General features: G+C 59.7%; 1 protein-coding gene across 1 annotated transcript; it reads right to left on the reverse strand.

The window, feature by feature from the left end:
• Positions 1 to 1,569: 1,569 nt before the first annotated feature.
• Positions 1,570 to 20,829, reverse strand: ZBTB7A (zinc finger and BTB domain containing 7A). The gene is made up of 3 exons (XM_082297753.1): positions 20,694 to 20,829; positions 6,648 to 7,855; positions 1,570 to 3,616 (listed from the first exon to the last, which is right to left on the reverse strand). Exons 2-3 carry the CDS (start codon positions 7,838 to 7,840, stop codon positions 3,163 to 3,165), a joined length of 1,647 nt encoding a protein of 548 aa, XP_082153879.1. The 5' UTR covers positions 7,841 to 7,855; positions 20,694 to 20,829; the 3' UTR covers positions 1,570 to 3,162.
• Between the last annotated feature and the right edge of the window lie 1,961 nt (positions 20,830 to 22,790).

Genomic DNA, 22,790 nt, shown 5'->3' on the forward strand with positions numbered 1-22,790 from the left:
GCTGCTTCCCCAGAGCTCCCAAACTTCCCAAAATTCCTTCAGGATTGGGAAGGGGGAAGGAAAAGCAGCAGCGAGGGTGGGAAAAACTCCCAGGGAAAAACCGGGCCAGGGAGTCGAGAGGAGCCGCCCGAACCGCGAGCTCCGTTTCAAACCCACGCGGAATTCTCTTCCCCATTCCCAGACCGGAGGGGGCGGCCCCGCCCGGAGCCCCCAATTCCAGCCGGGACCCGGCCCCTCCCCGCCGGGATTCGCTGCCCGGATCCCAAATTCCCCGCTCAGGGGAGGGATGCAGATCCACAGGGAGCATCCCGGACCTGGCATCCCGAGTTCCGTGCCCGAAGGGGGAACGGGAGGGACGCGAATCCCCGGGATCACCGCGGGTCCCTCTCGTGTCCCGGCTCCGGCTCCCTCCCGCCCCTTCCCGCCGGGATTCGCTGTCGCATCCCGAGTTCCCTGCCCGGGAGCTGCGGGGATCCAAATCCATGGGGAGCATCGTGGCCCCCTCAGTTCCAAGCTGGATCTGGGTCCCTCCAGCGCCTTCCCGGGGGGATTCCCTGTCCAGATCCCGATCTCCCTGCCCGGGGGCAGCCAGAGGGATGCAAATCCATGGGGAGCATCGCAGACCCCCCATTCCAGCGGGATCTGGGTCCCTCCAGCCCCTTCCCGGGGGGATTCCCTGCCCCGATCCCACTCTCCCCACCCAAATCCCAATTTCCCCGCCCAGGGCAGAGCTGGAGGGACACAAATCCCTCTCCCAGCCCCGATCCAGATCCCATTCCCTGCCCAGGAACTCCTTGGCGAACATCCCAGCCCCTCCCATTCCAACCTGGATCCCTCCAGCTCCTTCCTGGGGGGATTCCCTGCCCAGATCCCAATTCCCTGCCCCAGGTGGGAGCAGGAGGGATCCAAACCCGCGGGGATCCCGACACCTCTGCGCTGGCACTGGCTAAAAAACATCAAAAAATAAAATTATTTCTACCAAAAAAAAAAAAAATCCTCCTCAAGGCTGCGGGGAGCAGCAACCGAGCCACAACCCCCAGGATTCCTGCCTAAAATTCAAGCTTCCATGGATTTTTTTTTTTTTTCTCTTTCTATTTAAAATTCCCGAGGGTCAGGGCACGTCACAGAACCTAATTAGCATCCTTCCTCCCATCCTCCAATCTCACTTGGATTCTGCCTATATTTGTATTTTTTTTCTAGGTTTTTTTTTGTTAAATATATATATATATATACACATTTTTTATTCTTACAAAAATAAATTTAGGCTTTTTTTTTAATAATATTTTTTTTTCTCCGTAGAAGTCGTTTTTTTTTAAAGTTTTTTTTTTGACTTGTAAACATCTTGAATTTTGCTTTTTCTTTAAATTAAGATAAAGTGAGCTCAAAGTACCCGTTCCATCGCAAAGTGCTAAGACTTCTTTGTTTTCTTTTTTTTTTATTTTTTTAGCTTTTTTTTGGAATTTTTTATTGCTTTTTTTGTTTTTCTGCATTAAATAAACATCCATCTCTTCCCCCAGCCCCACCACTCACCCCACCCCCAGCACACACTCCCCCTCTCTCACTCCCTCTCCAAAATACATTCGGCCAAAACCTGCTCTTTGCTTTTTCTTTTTGAAAGTAAAAACACCAAAAAAAAAAAAAAGGAAAAACCAAAAAAAAAAGGAAAAACCAACAACAAAAAAATTAAAATAAAAGGAAGAGAATCTAAAAAGTGCTTTGAAAATAAAAGGGCTTAAAATCTCTCTGGTTTTTTACTTTTTTTTTTTTTTTTTTTTTTTTTTTAGCATTTAAAAATGTGCATTTAGAAAACAGGTGACCAACTCAAAGGTGCCTTTTTCCCCCGAGGGTCGGGACCCGCCTCTCCAGCCATAGAGCATCTCTAGATATATATATTTATATAATTCATTTTTGGGAATGGGGCTGGGGGGCCGGGCTGCTCCCCCCTTCCCAAAGGCCTCCTGCTCCTTTAGGGGAGACCCCAAAGAACCCTTTTTCCAAAGGAATCCGGAGGCGTTTTTGGGGCCGCGCTGGGCGGAGCCGGGGGGGGGGGGGGGGGGAAGGAATTGGGACCCCCCAGCCCCAAATTCTGCCGGCAGCGGGGGCTGGGCTGACTCAGGCACTTCCTGGGCACTGCGGGGTGGGGACGGATGGGGGGACACGGGGAGGGCCAGGGATGGCCGGGGATGGCCACGGGGATGGCCAGGGATGGCCACGGGGATGGCCACGGGGATGGCCACGGGGATGGCCAGGGATGGCCACGGGGATGGCCACGGGGATGGCCACCCCAGCACTGGATCCACGGCACGGCGGAGCCATCCCCGCTGTCCCTGCTCCAGGTGCTGCTCCCCGTGCCTGTCCCCATCCCTGGCTGTCCCCATCCCTGGCTGTCCCCATCCCTGCCCTGTCCCCATCATCTCCGCTGTCCCCAGCCCCGCGTGCCCGACACAAACCCTGCCGAACCTGCTGCCCTCTCTCTCACATGATTTTTTTTTTTTTTTTTCAGGCAATTTCCAGACATTTCCAGCAATTTTCCGGCCGCTCCCCACCCAGAGCCCTCGCTGCCCGACTGAGCCTCGCGCAGGGCTGGGGGGATGGGCCCCAAATCCTGACCCCGATCTCCTGGGAAGGAGCCCCCGGCCCCCAAATCCCAAACCCCGCCCTGCCACAGCCCTTCCAACTCCTACCACTCCTTTTTTTTTTTTCTATTTTTTCCTTTTTTTTTCTTAAATAGATCTCTCTCTGAAATAAGTTTTTTTTTCTTTTCTTTTTTTTAAACACGTGTTTGGACACAAAATAAAGCTTTGGATTTACATGGAAGCTCTTTTCCATGTGACAGAGCCACTTTCCATCCCCACCTCGTGCTTCCCTAGCGTCCTTGCCTTTCCAAGAAAAGGTCCTTGGCTATGAGGGATCCTCGGGGGAGCCCCGCTTACGATGGGAAGATTGGAAAACGTTAATATAATATCTCTCTTTTTTTTTTTTTTTGTTGTTTTTATCGCTTTTTTTTCTTAAAAAAAGGGAGAGAAACATCTTTTTAAAGAGAAAAATCGGAGGAAAAGTACTAACTAGATTTTGTGACTTTGTTTCTCAGGTGGTTGTTTCGTTGGTTGGGGTTGGTTTTTTGTTTTGTTGGGGTTTGTTGTTTTTTTTTTTTTTTTTGGTTTAGGAGAGTCCTTGCGTGTTACCCTCATCCGACCCTCCTGCTACATTCAATCCCGGCGCTTCGTTATTGGAATTCTCCTCAAAGTGCTGCTGCTCCTGCTCGGTGCCCTGCGCGGTGTCCTCGGATTCCTGGCTCTCGGCTCCGGCCGGGAAGCTCCCGTCCTCGGCGCTGCCCGTCGGGGTGGGGGGCATCGCCCCGGCCTCCCTCACCCGGGGTTTGCGGCCCCTCCGGGACGGGATCCCGTTGCATCCATCTTTTTTAAGGTGCCTGTGCAGGTGGTCGGAGCGGACGAAAGTCTTGCAGCAGCTGTCGCACTGGTACGGCCGCAGCCCCGTGTGCACCCGCATGTGGTTCTTCAAGTCGTAGTTGTGGGCGAAGGCGGCCCCGCACTGCTGGCACAGGTAGGGCTTCTCCCCCGTGTGCTTCCGCATGTGCACCTTCAGCTTGTCCTGCCTGCGGAGAGCACACACAGGGCACCGTCAGCCCCGGGCAGGGCGGGCAACGGGGCCGGGAGGGAGCTCTGGGGTGGTGGCGGAGCGGGGAGAAGGGATGGGGGGAATGGGGGAAAGCTGCGGATGGAAGAGGGTGGGGTGTCGGTGGAACAGGGCTGGGCAGCAGCGGGTGTGGGGCTGGACATTGGAACCACCTGGTGTAGGGTGGAGCATCCACCCGGGTGGGGCTGAACATCACCTCATATGGGGCTAAGAGGTCACCTCATATAGGGCCAAGCATCACCTGGCACGAGGTCAAACATCACCCCATACAGGGCTGAGCATCACTATGGGGTCACCGCTGTCCAGCACAGGGCTGAGCCTCAGTAAAGGGCTGAACACCAGTATGGGGCTGAGCATCGCCCAGTACGGGGTCAAGCATCAATCCAGGGCTGAGCGGCAGCACAGGGTAAAGCATCGCCCCGTAAAGCAGGGTGTGAGTGTGGGGTCACACACGGTCACATATAGGGTCACACATTGCCCCATATGGGGTCTGAGCAGGGTTATGGGGTCACACCTTGCCCCATATGGGGTCTGAGCAGGGTTATGGGGTCACACATTGCCCCATATGGGGTCTGAGCAGGGTTATGGGGTCACACCTTGCCCCATATGGGGTCTGAGCAGGGTTATGGGGTCACACCTTGCCCAGTACAGGGCTGATCACAGCTCTGGGGTCACGCATGGCTCATTTGGGGCCCTGTGGCTCATTCGGGGCCGGCGCAGCCGCAGCTCCCCCAGCCGGGGCAGGGCCGGTGCACAGGCCGGGCCGGGGGCCAGCAGGGCCACGTGAGCCGCAGCCATCGCTGCTTCCTGCAGGAAAATCCCAGGCCAGAGCACGTGGCGAGGCCGTGGGAGCCCCTCCTGCCCTCCCAGCACCTGCTCGACCCTTCCCAAGCGGATCCACCCCATCCCTCTCCGCTCTCCCGGATGGAACACTCTGATCCCCGCCCTGAACGTTCTCCCTTTGCCCACAGGATCCCAAAAATCCTAAAGCTCCAGGGAAGGATCAAAGCCCAAGATCGCCTCCAGCTCTGAGGGACACAAAAATGGCCTTTTGAAATTAAAATTTATCATTTTATAACCCCCCACTCTCTCTTTTCTTATCAGAGCTGCTGCTGCTCCTCCCCCCCACGCCTGCAGAGGAACCAGGAAGCACCAGGGAGCAAAAATCCCTGAGAAGGGCCGGGCCTGTCCCCACCCGGCCGGGAACACCCGGCTGGAACAGCCCCGGCTCCTCCTGGCACACCCCAAACCCCCTCCCAGAGCCAGCTTCCCGTGTCCAGCCTTCCCAGAGCCCCGTGGAACAGGGAAGGGGTTTGTTTTCCAGCCGTGGGATGCAGAGGGGGAAGGAGAGCAAAGGAATAATAAAATCAGGGGGAATTCGAGCTCAGGGCACGACAGGGAACAGCGGTGCCAAGGACAGCTCCCTGTCCCTATCCAGGCTTCTCCAGGCCCAAACCCCGGCTGTGGGAAGCAGCAGCAGGATGTATTTTGGCTGGAATCTGGTGTTTTAGGAAAGCCGCTTTTTTACAGGTGCCAGGCCCTCCTGGGAGCCAACAGGGAGCAGGTCCTCATCCAAAACCCACGGAAGGGAAGCAGGATGGAAAAGGGCTGGGGTGGCATTGCCCCACCAACTCCCCCTCCCCGAAAATCCCTGGGCCTCCCCTCATCTCGCAGTGCCACCAGCTGCCAGGGACCCTGTGGCATTTCCACATCCTGCAGGCCCCTGGATCCTGCACAGGGGGGTGGGATCGCTGTGGGATCGCTGTGGGACCGGTTGGGATGGGCCCCCCGGGCCCCCGGAGCAGGGAGGTGCCGCGTGGCAGGGCCGGGGGAGCGGGGAGGGAGGGCTGGCACCCTGCCCCTGCCATTATCTGCATTCCTCAGCTCTCCAACGTGGGCTGGGTGCGGCCGGGACCAGGGGAAGGGGCAGGACGCGGCCTCTGCCCACGGCTCGGCCCCTCCGGCTGCACCGCAGCTGCCCCAGGGATCCCTCACGGGTCCCACACAGAGCAGCCCTATGGGATGGAGCAGCCCCATGGGATGGAGCAGCCCCATGGGACGGAGCCCCCAAAGCACGAGCGGCCTGGGAGGGCCGGCCTTGGCAGTGGGAACTGGCACAGTGGGAATATCAGGGCAGGAAGGGAGCAGGCAGGGAAAGGGAAAGGGAAAGGAGCAGGGAAAGGGAAAGGGAAGGGAGCAGGGAAAAGGGAAGGGAGCGGGGAAAGGGAAAGGGAAAGGGAAAGGGAAAGGGAAAGGGAAAGGGAAAGGGAAAGGGAAAGGGAAGGGAGCAGGGAAAGGGAAGGGAGCAGGTCCCAGGCCCAGGCAGCCCACGTCACCCCTCGGCAGGGCCAGGGCCGCTCCAGGGTGGGACCCCCGCCCCAGCGCAGCCCCGGCGGCCACAGAGCCCGGGGAGAGGAGGCGGCGCCCGACCGCGGACTGGAGTGAACCGGGAGCGATCCAAACAATGTCCCCTTTCTTTGGTGCTCCCTGGCCCAGGCAAGGAGCAGAGGAGCCCTGATTAGGGACGGGGCCGTGGTGAACGCCCGCGGGAGCTGCACCGGGGCCGCAGCGCTCGGTTTGCCAGGACACGAGCAGGGTCCAACCTCCTTCCAACCCAACCACCGCCACCTCAGCCACCCCATGGAGCCATTCCCGAACGATTCCCCCGCTCCTGCCTCGGCCGCGACGGACGGGCCAAGAGCTGCAGCTCTGTTTCCCCAGCACGTCACTCCAGCTCTGGCCGGGTTTCCAGCAGAGCTCAGCAGTTCAGGACAGCGGGATGGTGGCACTGGCCATCGAGCCAGGCCCCTTGAGACAGCTCAAGTGTCACACCCCCAAATCGCTCGTCTCCCTGGAAAACTCTGGCCTCCAGACCCAACTCTGTTAGGATGGAAATGAGCAGAGCAGGGGAGATAAAATCACCCAGGCCCAGCCCTGCGCCGGCTCCCGGGGAGAGCCGGGTTTGTGCAGCCCCCGCGCCCGGCCCGTACCTGGTGAATCGGACGTTGCAGATGTTGCACTCGTAGGGCTTCTCCCCGGTGTGGGTGCGGATGTGGCGCGGCAGCTTCCCGGCGCCCTGGATCACCTTCTCGCAGATGGGGCACTTCTGGAATGCTTTCGCCCTGATCTTCTTCTCCACCTTCTGGGACCAGGACGGGTACACGTCGCCCTCGCTGGAACTGCCGAAATATTTCAAGTAATAATCCATGACCCCGTCCTCGTCCTTGCGGTCGTCGTCGCCGAGCTGCTGCCGCCCCACGGAGTTGATCATCTGCTGGAGCAGGGCACTGGCGGCCAGGTCATCCACCTCCCTGGCATCGTCCTCCGTCTCCGTGCCAGTGGGGATGAAGCTGGGCGAGTCCCCGGCTTCCTGTGGGTCCAGAGGGCCCCTGGGGGTGCCCCCCTCCTCTTCTCCTGGGGTGGCCAAGCCACGGCTGCTGTAATGTCCGTTCTGGGAAGGGGAGAACATCCCGCCGCTGACCGGCTCCTCGTCCTCGCGGTCCAGCCACATGGCCGGGTTGCTGTCAGGGTCACAGTCACTTGCCTTTGGTCTTTCGGTTGGGGTGGCTTGCGAGTAGAAGTCCAGGCCATTGCAGTTCGACTCCTCCTCCTCCTCTTGGCCTCGGAAGTTCAGTCTCTGAAGGTCTCTCAACTCTGGGTTGGTCCACGGAAAGCTGCCTTGGTGGCCGTTCACGGGGTTGCTCTGGAAGAACTCCAGGTACTCTTTTGCTCTGAGATGGTTCCTCTGATCAATTTGATCTACTGTATCCATCTGGTCATTTTTGGCCAGAATCTTCCTCTCCAGGAGATCCGTGCAGACATCCCTGACGGCCGGGATCTCCAGCAGCGTGGCGGCGTTGAGGATGTCGTTGACGTTGGAAGTGCTGACGGTGAGGGTCGCGGTGTAGGCGAACTCCAGCAGCGCCGACAGGGCGTCCGCACTCACAAAGTCTATCTCATACACGTTCTGCTGGTCCACCACTAACCCTGAGGTGAAGAGCTTCTTGAAGTACTGGCTGCACGCTGCCAGGACGGAGCGGTGGGTGGGGAACTCCTGGCCTTCCACCAGGATGACCACGTCGCACAGCAGCCCGTTGTTCCTCTGCTCATTCAGGCTGCTGAGGATGTCGCTGCTGTGATCTGGGAACGGGATCCCTATGGGGCCGTCCACGCCACCCGCCATCTTCCACGCTAAAGGCTGCGGGAAAGGAGGGAACGGCCGTGAGTCACAGCTTGGGGACATCGGGAGAATTCCCAAATTCCTGAGGGACGCACCCGGCAGCACCACGCGTGTCCCCCGCGCCTCTCCCTGTCCCCTGGACCTCTCCCATCGTCCTGCCCGGCATCCTGCCTGTCCTGTACTTACCTGGGAAGGAGGAGGAGGAGGAGGAGCAGAGCCCAGGTGCTCTCAAGTGAGAACAGCTGAATTAGCACGGATCTGGGCCAGAGCAGCACGCCTTGGCAGGGAGCTGGGATCGCCAGCCAGGCAGCACCTGGAGTGAGCACAGCCGTGCCCAGCATGGGCCTGAGCCTCCCCAGTGCATCCCAGTCCACCTCTGGGAGCACTTACCATTCCCAGTCCTACTGGGAAGGTCCCCTGCTCACTGAGAGCAGCCAGCACAATGATGTCATCACCAGGAACACCATTCCCATCACTCATCCCGGGGTGCCAGAACACCTGGAGAGATGCAGGCAGGGAATACCCTTTGGGAAGGGCAGGGAGAGGGGAGCCCCAGCCACCCCAACCTGCTGCTGCAGGTGTTTGACAGACAAGAGCTGATCCCTTGAACCCGAGGCAGCTCCTGCTCTTTCCCAGGAGCAGGAGAGAGGAAAGGACATCGGGGTCAGCAAGTGCCAGCACCAGAGCCGGATCTTGGACAGGTTCCAGCACAAGCAGCGGCTCTTCCCAACGCCAAGGGCTTGTTTGGGACAAGATAAATAAATAAAGTCACTCCTGACAGATCCACTTGACTCCAAAGGCTGGAAAAACCCAGAGGGAACCAAGCAGCCCTGGTGGGAAGGGATCCCCTTTGCTGGGAAAGGGACACTGGAGCCAAACTGCCAGCCCCCAATTAGCCCACAATCCCAGTCCTCTGATCCCAAAAATTAGGAATAATGTTTCCCTCCTCTCCATCTCAAGCAACAAATCCACGTGCTCCTTGAAGCAGTGATGCCTTTGCTGGAAAATCAGTGTAGTTCCCCCATCCCAAACACTGGGATCAGCAGAAGCCAAGAAATACACGCACAGATCAGTTCCCAAACCACCCTGGCACAAGGCTGGAGTATCCGAGTTCCTGATCTTCAGGTGGGGAAACTGAGGCACGGTGGGATGTGGCCTGTCCCACTCCATGGGGGGATGGATGAGTCAGGATGCATCCAGAACAGGAGCAATTACCCAGGAAGCAACTGCCAGCCCCGGGTCCCAGCACGGAGCAGGAGCCCAGGTTGCACAACTCCGGCTTCCCCCACCCAGCCCAGCCTCCTCAGTAGTTTTCCATATTTACTCATTTTTGAAAAGTTTGGTCAATCCCAGAAAACGAGTTTAATTTTGGCACCTTCCTGTTTTATACAGAGAAAAGGCAGGAGAAGGCAGGTCTGAGGCTGTGGAACATCGATCTGGAGCAAATCCCTGGCTATGCAACAGCAGGAGGACACCAGTGTTCAGCTCCCAAGAGGAATGGGATGGGGCTGAGGAGGAGGGAGGATGCAGGGGAGCTGCATGTGCAGGGCAGGCCCCAGTCCTGCCACCAAGAGCAAACACCAAAGCCAGGCAGCTTCCTGAGACAGCTGGGACTGACTCCAGAGCCACCTCCTGCGCTCCAGGATTTGACCTTTCAGCCCTAATTTCAGAGATTTTCACATCAGGGTCCTGGCAGGGAGGAAAGGGCAAAGGGCCATTTGGTGGCACCGCTCCGGACGCGGCCCCGGCTCTGGGTGTGACCTTGGGCAAGGTCAGCCCATCCCAGCATCCCCAGGGGATCCCAGGGACCCTCCTGCCTCCCGAGCTGGGATTCCAGGGAGGCTCCTGCTGCCTCAGCACCGCTGCTCCCATCCCCACCAGGGCAGCAACAGAGCTCCCCAAAAGCCCCTGATCAGAGCCACCACACACAGGAAAGTGGATCCCATATCCCTGCCCACCCCAAAAACGGCCTTGGAGCTTCCCCGTCCCCTTCTCCTCTACAAGAGATGCTTTACAAAGCTTTTTTTCCCCGAAAACCCGGGGATTGGAGCTGCGTGCAGCGTTTGGAAGCTTCGACCTGCGATCCTGAGGGAGCCGTGTCTGTCCCCCACACACCCCGGCTCTGGGGGCCTGGGGGAGCAGCCAGACCATCCAGGCAAGGTCACCCCCCCATCCTGGGGGCTGGGATAATCATCCCGACAGTGTGGGAATGGCCGCAGGGTCATGAGACTGCCGAGGGCTGGCCTGGAGCCTTGTCCAACTCGGCCACCCTGCACACAACACGGCCTTTGTGTCCCGCGGCCGCGGTGGCCGAGGACAGTGGGGGGCAAAGGGGCCACCCCGAGCCCCCCAGGAATCGAGTCAGGGCCTGGATGCTCCAGCCACATCCAGAGATTGAGTCCTTAAAAAATCACCCCCCCATTCCCTTCCCAAGGGGCTGAACAGCCTCGGAATTACCAACGGGAAATGGAGCGCTCCACCTCATGGATTTGGGGCTTTGGGAACTTCCTGAGCGGGAGACTCAAAAGAAGTTCCAAACACCCCAAACCCACTGCATGCTCAAGACAACAAGGCTCAACGCCATGACGGAACGGGCAAGATCCACTTGGGAATGCCCTGCAGCCAGGCGACAAGTGGCAAAACCTCAATTCCTCACCTCTCTCCTCCCAGACCCCCCAGCTCAAGAGCAGCACCCAGAGCTCCCTGAAACCCCTGAGCTTGTGCTTCCCTCAGCAGGATGTCACCCAATCCCTCTCCTCTAGGAGCTCTGGAATTTGACATTTACATTCAAATGAGACGACCACATCAAGATGGGATCACAACCAAAAGTGCTGACAAAACACCTCTTTAATTACCAGTTTTCCATGGAACCTCAGTGCGGTTTTTATTTTTTTCTTTTCCCTTCGCTTCTTTACCTTAAAATTTAGAGGAAGCTGAGCAGTTTGGGAGGGCTCAGGAATGCACAGGTGGAAGAGCTCGGCCACACCTGGGCAACCAGGAACAGCCAATGTTTTCTATGTGCTCTAATCCAGAAAAGATCCCAAAACGCTTTCCAAAGGCAGAGGCGCCGCCCACTCCAGGTACAGGTGAGAACTTGAGCAGCACCTGGCACCTGCTCGGGGCAGGGAGGGAGAATGGGCATCGCCCTCGCCATGGAGCACCAGGCAAAAGGGCTTTAGGGAATTCTGCCATTCACAAAGCCACAGTTCCTGGGAACAGCCGAGCCCTGGGAGACAACCCGTGGATATTGAGTCTGGAGGATGGAGCGACAGGATAAGAGGGAACGGATTCAAACTGACGGGGCAGGGATAGATGGGATATTGGGAAGGAATCCTTCCCTGTAAGGGCGGGGAGGCCCTGGAATGGAATTCCCAGGGCAGCTGTGGCTGTCCCTGGATCCCTGGAAGTGTCCAAGGCCACGTTGGAGCAGCCTGGGACAGTGCAAGGTGCCCCTGTCCATGGCAGGAATATTTAAGGTCCCTCCAACATAAACCATTCCAGGATTCTGGGATACTCAGCTTCTTGCTCAAGATGCCCAAGGATCCCAAGTTGCTCTGGGATTTCTTGGATGTGACCAAGGCAGGGCAGCCTCAGCAGCAGCACCAGGGAAGAATTATTAAAGTAATGGTGCTTTAAACAAAAACACACCCAAAGTGGTTGCTGCCCAAGGCTCAAACACTACCCCAGCATTCCCTCACCACCAACCGTAGGAACGAGAATTTTTTCCCCTATGAACAGCTCACACCCCACAAGTCCTCATCTCTTTATATTTAGGGAGAGACCATCCCAGTGCCCCCGTCCTTCTCCCTGGACACATCTGCCAGGCTGGATGCCCTGGGACAAGGCAGCTCTGCGGCCACGGGGAGCAGGAGGCAGCGCCTGTGCCAACACCGAGCCCAGGACAAGCCCCAGCAGGTCTCCCTCCCTCTGCCCAGGATCCACCCGAAACTCTGCCGAGGCCTCGGGACACACACCTCGCACGGAGCGCCGGGCAGGGGGGAACACGGAGGCTGCAGGAAGTGAAGGAGGTGTTTTGCCTCCTTGGGAGAAGTCACAATTCCAACCACTCCACAGAGCCATGGAAATTCAACTGCTCCCGACAAGGAACGTGCTGTCAGTGCTGTAGGGCCAAACTATCTCAGTTATTTGGGCCTGGAGAACAGCTGGATGTTCCTGAGAGGAAGACCCTGCACATCAACAGAAGGAACTGCACTGTGGGAAAAATCAAGATAAGAAAACCCCTCAGCACGCTTTTTATTTCAAATAAAACTACATTTTCAATGGTGCAGTGGGAAGAAATCTTGGTCTTGAGAAGGCAACGGAGCCATCAATGGCAAAGAGTGAATTCCAGCTTTCTTCTGTCCTGACTGGACACCCCATCTGGGGTAACATGACCAAGATCATGCAGCTCTTGAAGTGAAGAGATCAGAGCAGAACCAGCACCCTGCAAATATCTGTGGGCTGCTTTGGACAATCTGGCTCTGTTTTCCAAGCATGGGCATCCATCCCCTCCAGCCCCTGCACATCCCTGCCCAGCTCCCAACAGGGAAAAGCAACCGCAGCTCTGGATTTGGGACATGAGGGCTCAGCTAAGGAATGAGACTGAGCCACATGAGGAGGGTTCAGTTGGTTCCCAAAGAGGCTCCAGATGACACCCCTGAGCAAACCCTGCTCCAGTGGTTCCTCTGAGTGGTTGGTTTGTTCTGGTCCTTCCAAAGATCAGAGCATCCTGTTTCTTGTAGGTCCCTTGGATGCTGGAATGCTGCTGCAAGGGCTCTGGAGAGACCTTCCAGTGCCTAAAGGGGCTCCAGGAGAGATGGAGAGAGACTTTGGACAAGGTCATGGAATGACAAGGGGGAATGAATTCAAACTGAGTGGGTTTAGATGGGATATGGGGAAGGAATTCTTCCCTGTGAGGGTGGGGATGGACTGGAATGGAACGGCAGAGGTGGGACAGGATGAGCTTTAAGGTCCCTTCCACCCAAACCATTCTGTGATGAGTCAAAGTCTCAAATTCAAGGTGAAGTGGAAGAACATCCGAGATGTCCCGACAGCTCCTGGGCTCTGGCAGCCTCCCCCCGTTTCAGCCCAACCCAACGGACTCACGGCACGACCACGCAACCAAAACAGCCGGGCTGTCCTGGCCAGGCCGGACCTGCCGGGGAGGTTTGCCTCTCCCTGCTCTAGACGGATGTGCCTGGGCAGCACAGGAAGCTCCAGCATGGCCAATTCCCCTCCTATGGCCCCTTCACACCAAGCAGCTGCTCCAAGGGAAGGGAAATCTGCCCCAAACCCCACAGAGGCTGCAGTACGGATCAACACATCCCTGAAAACCCAGAATGGAGTGGGTTGGGAGGGACCTTAAAGCTCATCCCATTCCATCCCATGGGCAGGCACACCTTCCCTGATCCCAGGCTGCTCCAACCTGGCCTTGGACACTTCCAGGGATCCAGGGGCAGCCACAGCTGCTCTGGGAAATCCATTCCAGGGCCTCCCCACCCTTATAGGGAGGAATTCCTTCCCTGTATCCCACCTATCCCTGCTGACATTTTGATTCCCCCTTCCCCTGGCACTCCAGGCCCTTGTGAAGAGAAGGGCTAAAGCTCTCCAAGAGCCATTTACACAAAGGAAGAAGCACCTAAAGCACTGCAGGAACAACCAGGACACATCAGGATTTGACAGCACGGAGGCTCAGACAGGGAAGGAGAATCCCACATCCTGCAGCTGCTGCCAAGGGAACTGTGGCAGGAGGAGCAATTGCTCCCGTGGAAGTCTGGATGGAGCACTGGATCTGAACATCCCCTCGATGAGCATCCCAGAGCTTTAATGCAATAAAGACCCTTGATTTTCCTTCGTGTGGAAAGGAGTAACAGCCCAGAGGGAGGAGCAGTGCCAGGAGCTGGCTGTGCCCTGGTGCTCTGCTCTCCTGTCCCTGGCCAAAGGGGTCGATCCCAGCGCCAGCAGAGCCAGGACAGCCCTTCCCAGCTGCCAGGCAGCCATTTCCTCACCGGGAACGGCCGCATCCCGGGCTCATCCGTGGGAGCCTGCACAGGGCCCAGGGATTTGGCAAGGAATCTCTGAGGTCTGGGAGAGCTGCAGGGAAAAACTGGGGTGAAGAAGCCCCAAGCCCAGGTTACAGCAGCTGATCCATGGAAATGGGCTGTGAGGGAATCGGGAGCCTCCCCTCCCCAGCAGCTCCTGGATGGACAGGTTTTGGGGGAATTCCATCTCCCTGAGGCCGAGAGACCCAGTGAAATGTTCCACCTCACCCCACTTACAATCTTCCCAGGATTCTAAACTGCCCCCTTTCCAGCCCTTCACCAAGACACCTCAGTGGTGACAGTGACAACCTGTGCCAAACAGAACCAGAGCAACTGGAATGGGGCTCCCGAATCCTGCTGGGAGCAGAGGAACCATGGAGTGACCGCAGTGGAGCAGGGACAACCCAGGTCAGGAATTGTCGGGAATGCTGCTATGGAGCACCAGGAAGAAAGGGGCTTGCTCCTCTTGGTTTTCCAAAACTGCCTGAATTCCAGCGGTTTTCACTGGCCCAGACAAGGCTGGACAAGCCAGCTGTGGAATTCTTCCAGTGGAAGGACAAGTGTCACCAAGGAACAGCCTCACTCCAACTCATCCCAAAGGCCTGGGAAAGACTCTGCATCTCCCAGGAAACCTGGTGGTGTTCCCAGAGACACAGCTCCCTCTGCAAGGACTCACTTCCACAATCCAGGCAGACGAGGGATGACCCAAAGTCACATTCCACAGCTCCCTGGGATGTAACTGGGATGGGATTTCCTTCCAGGGCATGGCACAGCTCCTGGGAAACTCCAGTTTCCAGCTGCTGGCAAAGGCAGGATGTGGACCCCGATGGACCAAGCACCAGCGCTGTTCCAGAGGATCCCAAATCCAGGCACGGAGCCTCCCTGAGCTGCCACCCTCAGCCCCGTCCCACGACAGCACCAAACTCCTCTCATGTTGCAAGGTGAGCCTGAACTGGTTCCTCCACCCAGCCCTCCTTGCCAATTTTCTCCTTTGTCATCAGAGGCCGGGTTTAATCCGGCAGGAATGTGCCTTGCTCTGAGCCTGGGGAGTCTCCCACCCCAGCTCTGTGTGTGAGGGGTTATTTGGGGTGAGAAACCCCTCCATCCCCGGCACTGTTGCTCTGCCTCGACACAAAGGCCTGTGGCACAAACTCCGTGTGCCGGATCCCCAACAGGTCACAGGAACTTCCCTGCACCGAGACAAAACAAACCTCAACCTGCCCGAGAGGCTGAGAGCTGCTCAGAGATCCTCAACCCTGCTCCAAACCCACCTCTGCTCCAGCAACTCCCAGCCTTCCCTCAATCCTCAGCCTAAGCTGAGCCCATCTGAGCTCAGCCCAGGAAGGCTGAACACCCCGGCACTCATGGAAACTCCTTGTTTTGCTGCTCAAACAAACTCTTTTCACCAAGTCCAAGTGTGCCCACACTGCTCTAAGTCCTGGCCCTCCAACAGGTTCTCTCCCACGTGGCTCCTGTGGGAAAGCTCCCTGGTTTTGGGAGATTCTGGACAACACCAGGCCATGGCTGAGCCAGCCCCAGTTCTCTGAAACGCTTAAAGAAGTCTCAGGAGTTACACAGAAAAAGGGGAAAAACTGCACAAACCACAAGGCCATGTGTGCTCCAGGAAAAGCTCTCTCCCAGGATGGTTCTTTCCCAACCTGAGAGCCCTGGAGCCTGCAGACACCAGGATCCAGGCAGGAATAAGCTGCTGCTATTCCAAAAAGGCAACGTGGGGCCCCTTTGCCAAGGGAGCAATTGAGGACTCGTCACGAAGCGTTAACCCCCAGCACAGCCCAGCTGCTCCAGGCTAGAGGAAAATCAGAGCAGGTCATGTTTGGACACCCTGTCCCCTTCAGAGACCAAAGCCTGCCCCCAGTCCAGCCAAAATCACCCCAAAGTCACTCCAGTGTTTCCTTGAGAAAAACTAAACCTATCTGCCCCTTCACTCCACATTCCCCCTCTCCTGCCACAGCCCTCATCATCTGCTAAGCTGAGAGAGCCACAAAAACTGCTCAAAACCCAAATTCCCCCATTCTCACAGGTCCCCGATAGCATTCACCCCTTCACCCCATGCTCCCCTCCCTGTCACATCTCTCCTGACTCCTGAACAGAGAACCTGAAGAACTGCTCAAACCCCAAATCCCCCCATTCCCACCCTGCTCCCTGCAGGAGCCCCCAAACCGCCTGTCCCCCTCCCCATCACAGGATTCCCTCTGCAGCCCCCGTGTCCCCCCCCCCACCCCTGACATTCCCTGCCCGAGGCTCTGGCATTAATCTAATTGCCTCAAATGACACCTCGCAGACCGGTTGTTCTTTTCCACACCGGGAAAGAGGGGGGAAAAAAAAGGAAAATAAGTAAAAGAATAAGACTGGAGTTTGGTGAGAGAGCAGGGCAGGGCAGTCCCTTATGTAATTCCCAGTTTGTGGATTAACAGACAGCTCGTCCCGCCATTCCCGACTCCGGCTGATGACGAGCAGAAGCGAATCCCCGGAGCAAGCGGGGCTTCATCCCTGGCAACGCTCTCCTGCCACGGAGCTCCTTCCTTCCTGCCCTGCTGGGAGCACAGGGATGCAGGGAGGGAACGCTGATCCGTGGGCTCTGCCTGTCGGGGCAGGAGGCTCCGAGGAACTGCACAGCAGCAACCTGTAGCTACAAGCCCACCTCCGGCGCCTTCCCAGCTCCAACAAACAACAGGGAAAAAAAGCCAATTACTCACTGGTTCCCAGTGCGCTGGTGGGAAATCAGGAGGTGCACGAACCAGGAAGGAAATGGGTGCAGGAGTGGAGTGAAGGGTGGGGGGAGGAGGGAGTTAAAACCCAGCGCTGGGACACCTGGGAGCATCCTCTGCTGTGGAGAAACACCAGGCAGCAGGGAGAGGGTCGGGAGAGGGTCCCCGGCTTCAGGCGGGCACAGGGGTGGGAAACATGAGGAGCAGGATCCCAAGGGCGCCCCAGGAGGACAGGGATCCGCGGGAATCGGGGAGCAGCGTTCCAGCCAGCCGGGCCGGCGCTGGCAGGTCACGCTCCTGACGCTGCGGCCGCACATTTTTCCAGGGATGGGCAAAGCCAGGGTGTTGGGAAGCCGCTGATTGCCAGGGGATCTGCGGCTCATCCCACCGACGTGCCCTTGGCTCCCACCTGCAGCCCCGGGGCAGCTCGCGCCAGTTTCCAGTTTCTCGCACCTTGTCACATTAAGCTGAGCCCTATAGTTCCCTTCCACCTGCAGCCCGGGGCTGCTGCGGGACATTCCCCAGTCCCTCAGCCGGCCGGGGCTCCGGGGGAAGGAGCCCCACCGCGATTCAAGGCGCTTTGGCCCCGGGAAGTCGCGCCCTGGCTCTGCCACCGGAGCCGGCGCTGCCACCGGGAGGGTGGGAAACTGAAACTGCGCGGAGGGAAGGCGATACGGGCAGGGGGCTGGGCGAGGAACAATCGTCCCTGGATACTCGCAGAGGATCCCAGCGCTTGCCTGACCTCGTTTACTCCCGCTGACGTCCTCCCAGAGCTCCTCTGGGACGCTCCAGGCACAGGTATCGGGACGGACACAGCTTGGATCAAAGGGCCATGGGATTGGGGATAAACGCTTCCCTTATCCCAGACACTGCCTGTCTTTCTCCCCTTCCCTGAGTTCTGCTCGTCAAAAGGCTTTTAATTACAGACTGGGACCGGTCTGCTCAAATTTGAGGTTAAGGCTGGTTGAGAGTGTAGTTCAAGCAACTGTTTATTGCCTGGACTAGGAGAGATAACGAGTCGGCTTCTAATTGTTCGCCACACAAGCTCATCTTCCAAAAAGCTCAGCATCCCGAGACAGGGGAAAACCCTCAAGTGTCAGTTTTAATCACGATTAAACCACACTTCTCAAGCATTTAGACTTTCTCAAACACAGACCTGGAATTTCACAGGCCACCCCCCCGGTTTTAGGTGGGACTTGATCCTGCGGTGAAACCCCGGCACTTGATCCCAAAATAAGGTCTTGAAGGAGACAGGAGCACCCAAACCACCACAGAGCCTCGATGGCAGCATAAATTTCACCCCTCATTTGCGTCCCGTGCCCACATCCAAATTCCCACGCTGGGAGAACAACTGGAATTTTTAATTCTGCTTCCAAAAGTCACCAAACATGAAGGGAACCCAGCGCCCTCACCGTGCCAAATTAATTCCAGCCAGCTCCTTCACGGAGCAGAGCTCCTCATGAAGCCACAGCTAAAGATCATCACCAGACCCACGGCCACGAGATGAAATACGAGTGAAAAACAATTAATAATTTAAAAAAAAAGGCAGAGGAAGAGTTGCAGAGCAGCAGAGTGAAGAACTACTTTCATTCACCACCACATTTATTAAGAGCTCCTGCCTTGCAAAACCCTCCCTGGAGTTACTGAAGCAATTAAGGCTTGGTGGAAAAATCCCACCATCTCACCCGTGTTTGGGTTGTGCCTCTTCACTCCCTCTTTCACCAGAACAAGCCTAAACAGGGGCCAGAATGAATATTAAACAAGAAAGGCTCCTCTCTAATAAACTCCTCAGTTTCTCTCGGTCTCTTTTTTTTTTTTTAAAAGTAGTTGAAATCCAACAACTCCAGCAAAACCATCAGAATTAAAGCCAGCCCGGCTCTTCCTGCTCAGCCTCCAGAAGAGCCCACACGCTGCAACTTCCAACCAGGACCGGCAGAATCCTTGAGAAATCACACAATTCCTTGAAAAATACCAACAACAACCTCCCCAAACACTTTTGGAAAGTGCCAGGATGACCTTTTAGCTCCGTTGGTACGCTGAGCACAACTTCAACCCTCATTAGGTTGTAAATTCTTCCAGGCAGAACCTTTCTCTACCCATGTCCATAAAATAGTTATTATATAAGTTATGGTTTCGATAGCCAGGACAATTAACAGCCCCGGGAGCACGGCTGCTCTTGAACTGGGACCGGCAGCAAACTCTTACCAAGAGTCCTTGAGCCCAGAGAAACTCTGGCTGCCCAAACTCCTCCTGCCCCGCAGCTGAGGGTCCGCAGGAGCTGGGAACACGGAGAGCCAGGCAGGGGACAGGCAGTCACGTCAGCTGGGCTTGTACAACAGGAACTGTTGCTTTCAACATAGGAACGCTGGGATTCACACGTTCTGGTGCTGCTGCCGGAGTCCCAGGGCTTTCCATGGAATCATGGAATATCCTCAGCCGGAAGGGAACCCCAGGGATCATCCAGCCCAGCTCCTGGCCCTGCACAGACACCCCAACAATCCCACCCTGGGCATCCCTGGCAGCGCTGTCCAAACGCTCCTGGAGCTCTGGCAGCCTCGGGGCCGGGACCATTCCCTGGGGAGCCTGGGCAGTGCCCAGCACCCTGTGGAGAAAGAACCTTTTCCTGATATCCAACCTCAACCTCTCCTAATACAGCTTCATAAACCACCTTTTTCCCGCACTCCTGGAACAACACAGCCAAGGAACCCATCCCCTGGCAGTGCCCAGCTCCCAGCCCACGGTCTCAGCAATGTGTCTGTGACTTTGTCCCGTCTCCAGCCTCACGAAGCACCGCTCCAAGGCGAAGAGGGCAGGGACCTTTGGCTCTGTCACGGGGGACTCAGCACGGCAGTTTTGGGCACCTGACCCGAACCACCACGTCCAACCCCGAGCCCTGCGGGGGGGGATGACGATGAGAAGGCAGTGCCGGGTACCCGGGCAGGCAGAGAACGTTTGGGCAGGACGGAGGGATGCTGCCCCTCACGCCAAGCTCTCGCCGGCCTCGCTGCTGCGCAGTCCCGCGGGGGGAGAGGCTTATCCCGCCGGGCTCCTCCGGGCAGCAGCGCCCCAGCCCCGCGGGGGGATTATCACCGCGGCCCCCCCTGCCCGCAGCCGGCCGGGGGGAGATAAGGGACGGCCGAGGGGGGTAAAAACAACCCCGGGCGCGCAGGGCCGGAGCGGGGCGGGCAGGGCCGGGCCGGCGCCCCCCGGCCGGCAACGACCTTGGGGTGCGCAGGGACGGCCCGGCCCGACGCCCCCGCACGGGGCGGCCCCGGGGGACCCCACCCATGACCGGCCTCCCCCCCCCGCCGGCCCGGGCCGCCCCCCCCGCGGGGCCCACAGGGAGCCTTGGCCGGGCGCCACGACCCCACCCCTTCCCCCGGGCGGGCGGGCGGGCGCCGCAATGGAGGCCGGGGGGAGGCGGGGGCGGGGGGCGCCGGCGGGAGGAGGAGGGGGGGTGGGGGCGAGGTGGCGGTGGCGGCCCCGCGGGGGTACCGGGGTGGGCGGGGGTCGCGGCGGTGCCGGGCCCGGGCGGGGGTCGCGGGCCCGGGCGGGGGGGGGGACCGCGCAGGCCCCGCCGCGCCCGTCCCCGGCCACCCCGCGCGGCGCCCGCCATTGGGCCGGGCGGCGGCGGGCGGGGCGGGCGCGCGGGGCGGAGGGCGCGCCCCGATTGGCCCCGCCCGCTGCCCATCAACACGCCTCCCGCTCGCCGCGCGCGCGGGGCGCCGGGAACCGCAGTCCGCGCGTCTACCGGCACCTGCGGTGCGGCGCCGCCAAGGGACTACAGCTCCCAGCAACCCCCGCGCCGCGCTCCCTCCACTCCTCCCCGCTCCGAACCCTTCCCCCCCCCCTCCGCGACCCCCCCAGCACGGCCCGGCCAAGTACAACGTATACGGAGGGGGGGGTGGAGGGGGAGGGCAGCCCCCACCCCCCCCCGCAACGGACCCAACTGACCCCTCCCCACCCCCCTACTCCCCCCCACTACCCCAGGGGAAGGGGGGGGAGGGTCAGGCCTGAACCCCCCCCTCCCCCCCCCCCCCCGTGCGCGACCCCCCCCGCCTCCGCGCCCACCCCTCAGTTCCGTACCGGGCGGGGGCCGAGCGGTCCGGGCGAGCGGAGCGGGCCGCGCCGTGCCGAGGCGGGCGGGCCGGGCCGTGCGGGCGGGCGGAGCAGGCTCTGGCCGCCCCGCGGGAGCTGCTCGCCGAGGCCCGTATGCGGCTCCTTCCTGCTCCGGCCGGGGCCGCCCCGCTCTTAAAGGGGCCGCGCGCCGCCCCCCCGCCCGCCGCCCCCCCCGCGGGGCGCAGCCGCCTCCGGCCGGGGGGGGGCGCAGCGCGGCGCGGCCGCGGGGGGGGGAGAGGGGGGTTCGGGGGGGCGCGTCCGGAGGAGCCCCGCGAAGGGACCCCGCGGACCCCCCCCGCCCGCGCGCGGAGTGGGACGGTCCGCGCCCCCCCCCCCTCCCCGCGTGACAGCGCGAGCCGGACCCACGCGTGTCACAGGGTGTCACCCCCCCCCCCCCCCCGGCAGTGTCACACACACACAGACCCCAGACCCCAGGGTGTCACAGGGTGTCACCCCCCCCCCGGAGTGTCACACACACAGAGACCCCAGAGTGTCACCCCCCCCCCCCCCGGCAGTGTCACACACACACAGACCCCAGCCCCAGCCGTGTCACCCCCCCCCGGCAGTGTCACACACACACAGACCCCAGCCCCAGCCGTGTCACATCATGGGGCACCTCCTGCCACATGTCACACTACCCCAGACCCACTCGCGTCCCCACGGGGCAACCCACAGCTCCCTTCTGGGTCACCCTACCCACGGGTCACCCCACGGGTCACTCTAGTGTCCCCCAAACCCAGCCGTGTCATCCCACGGGGCACATTCCCCAGCCCCAAACGCGCTCGTGTCCCCACGGAGCACCTCTTTGAGCCCCTCTGGGTCACCCCACGCACGTGTCACCCCATGGGGCACCTCTGTGCTCCCCCAAACCCACCCGTGTCACCCCACGGCGCATCTCCCTCGGGCCCTCTGGGTCATCCTTCATGCACCTCACTCCCTGCACCCCCAAACCCACCCGTGTCACCCTTCTGGTCACCTCTCCGGGCTCCTCTGGGTCACCATACCCACGTGTCGCCCCCTTCACCCCCTCCCCGTGCCCCCAACCCCACGTGTGTCCCCACAGGGAACCTCCCTGTCCCCACAAACCCACTCGGGCCGCCCCCACGGGCACCTCCCCGAGCCCCTCCGGGCCACCCCACCTGGGTGTCACCCCCCCGGGGCACCTCCCCACACCCCCAGCCCCACTCGTGTCACCCCTAGCACGTGTCACCCCACAAGGTGCCTCCCTGCCCGCCCCAGGCCACCTTCCCAAACCAACACGTGCCACCCCCAGCACCCCCTCTGTGTCCCCAGCGTCCCCCCAGCCCTTCCCTGCCACCCCCTCCCCGTGTCCCTCGGGCTCTCTCCCCCCCTTCCCCGCCCCCCCCCACGCTGGGAAGGGGACACGGAGCCCAAGGTCACGGTGGGCTGGGAGCCAGCCTGGCAAGGACAGGACAATCCCGCCGGGGCCACCGGCTGCGGGGCTGGCCGGGGGGGACACGGGGACACGGCCGTGGCTGTCCCCACGCGCGGCGGGGCTGTGCCACCCCCAGCACCCCGCTCCGGAGGGAACAGCTCCCGGAGGCCGCTTCCAGCGGCTTCCCAGGTCGATCCGCGTGGAAAAGCGGCTGTCGGGAGGGGGGCCCCGGCGAGATTTTAGGGTGGATTTTGAATTAATGATCATTGGGGTTTTAATTAATTAAAGGAAGAGAAAGCAAGAAAAGCAAAGCTTTGATCAACAGGCCCCCCCCCCCCCCCCGCGCTCGGGGGGGCCCGTTCCACGGTCGGCTCCCTGGGATTTCCCCTTTTCCCCCCTTTTTCTCCTTAAATAACCCCGGCCGAGCTCCTCGCCCACCCCTCACCCCTCCCCCGGCCCGCGGGGGGGTTGCTGGGGGGGCTTTAGGGGGGTTTTGGGTCATTAACACCTTTGAGCAGGTGGGGAAACTGAGGCAGGATGGGGAACCGCGGCTGGGGGGTGGGGGTTGAGGGGTCCCTAGGCCCCCAAACAGAGGGGGGGGGGAGGCTCAGGAGGTTTTTGGGGTGGGTTTTGGGGTGGGGGGCTGCAGCCCCGGCCCGTCCCTGCCG

Source organism: Coloeus monedula (genome assembly GCF_965178545.1).
Source record: "Coloeus monedula genome assembly, chromosome: 27".
NCBI classification, from domain to species: Eukaryota; Metazoa; Chordata; class Aves; order Passeriformes; family Corvidae; genus Coloeus; species Coloeus monedula.

Bases quoted from the DNA above. Each gene is read 5' to 3' on its own strand.
- ZBTB7A (XM_082297753.1), bottom strand. From the start codon at position 7,840: ATGGCGGGTGGCGTGGACGGCCCCATAGGGATCCCGTTCCCAGATCAC. The intron at 3,617-6,647 runs GTACGGGCCGGG...TGCTCTCCGCAG, and splicing joins TGCAACGTCCGATTCACCAG to GCAGGACAAGCTGAAGGTGC.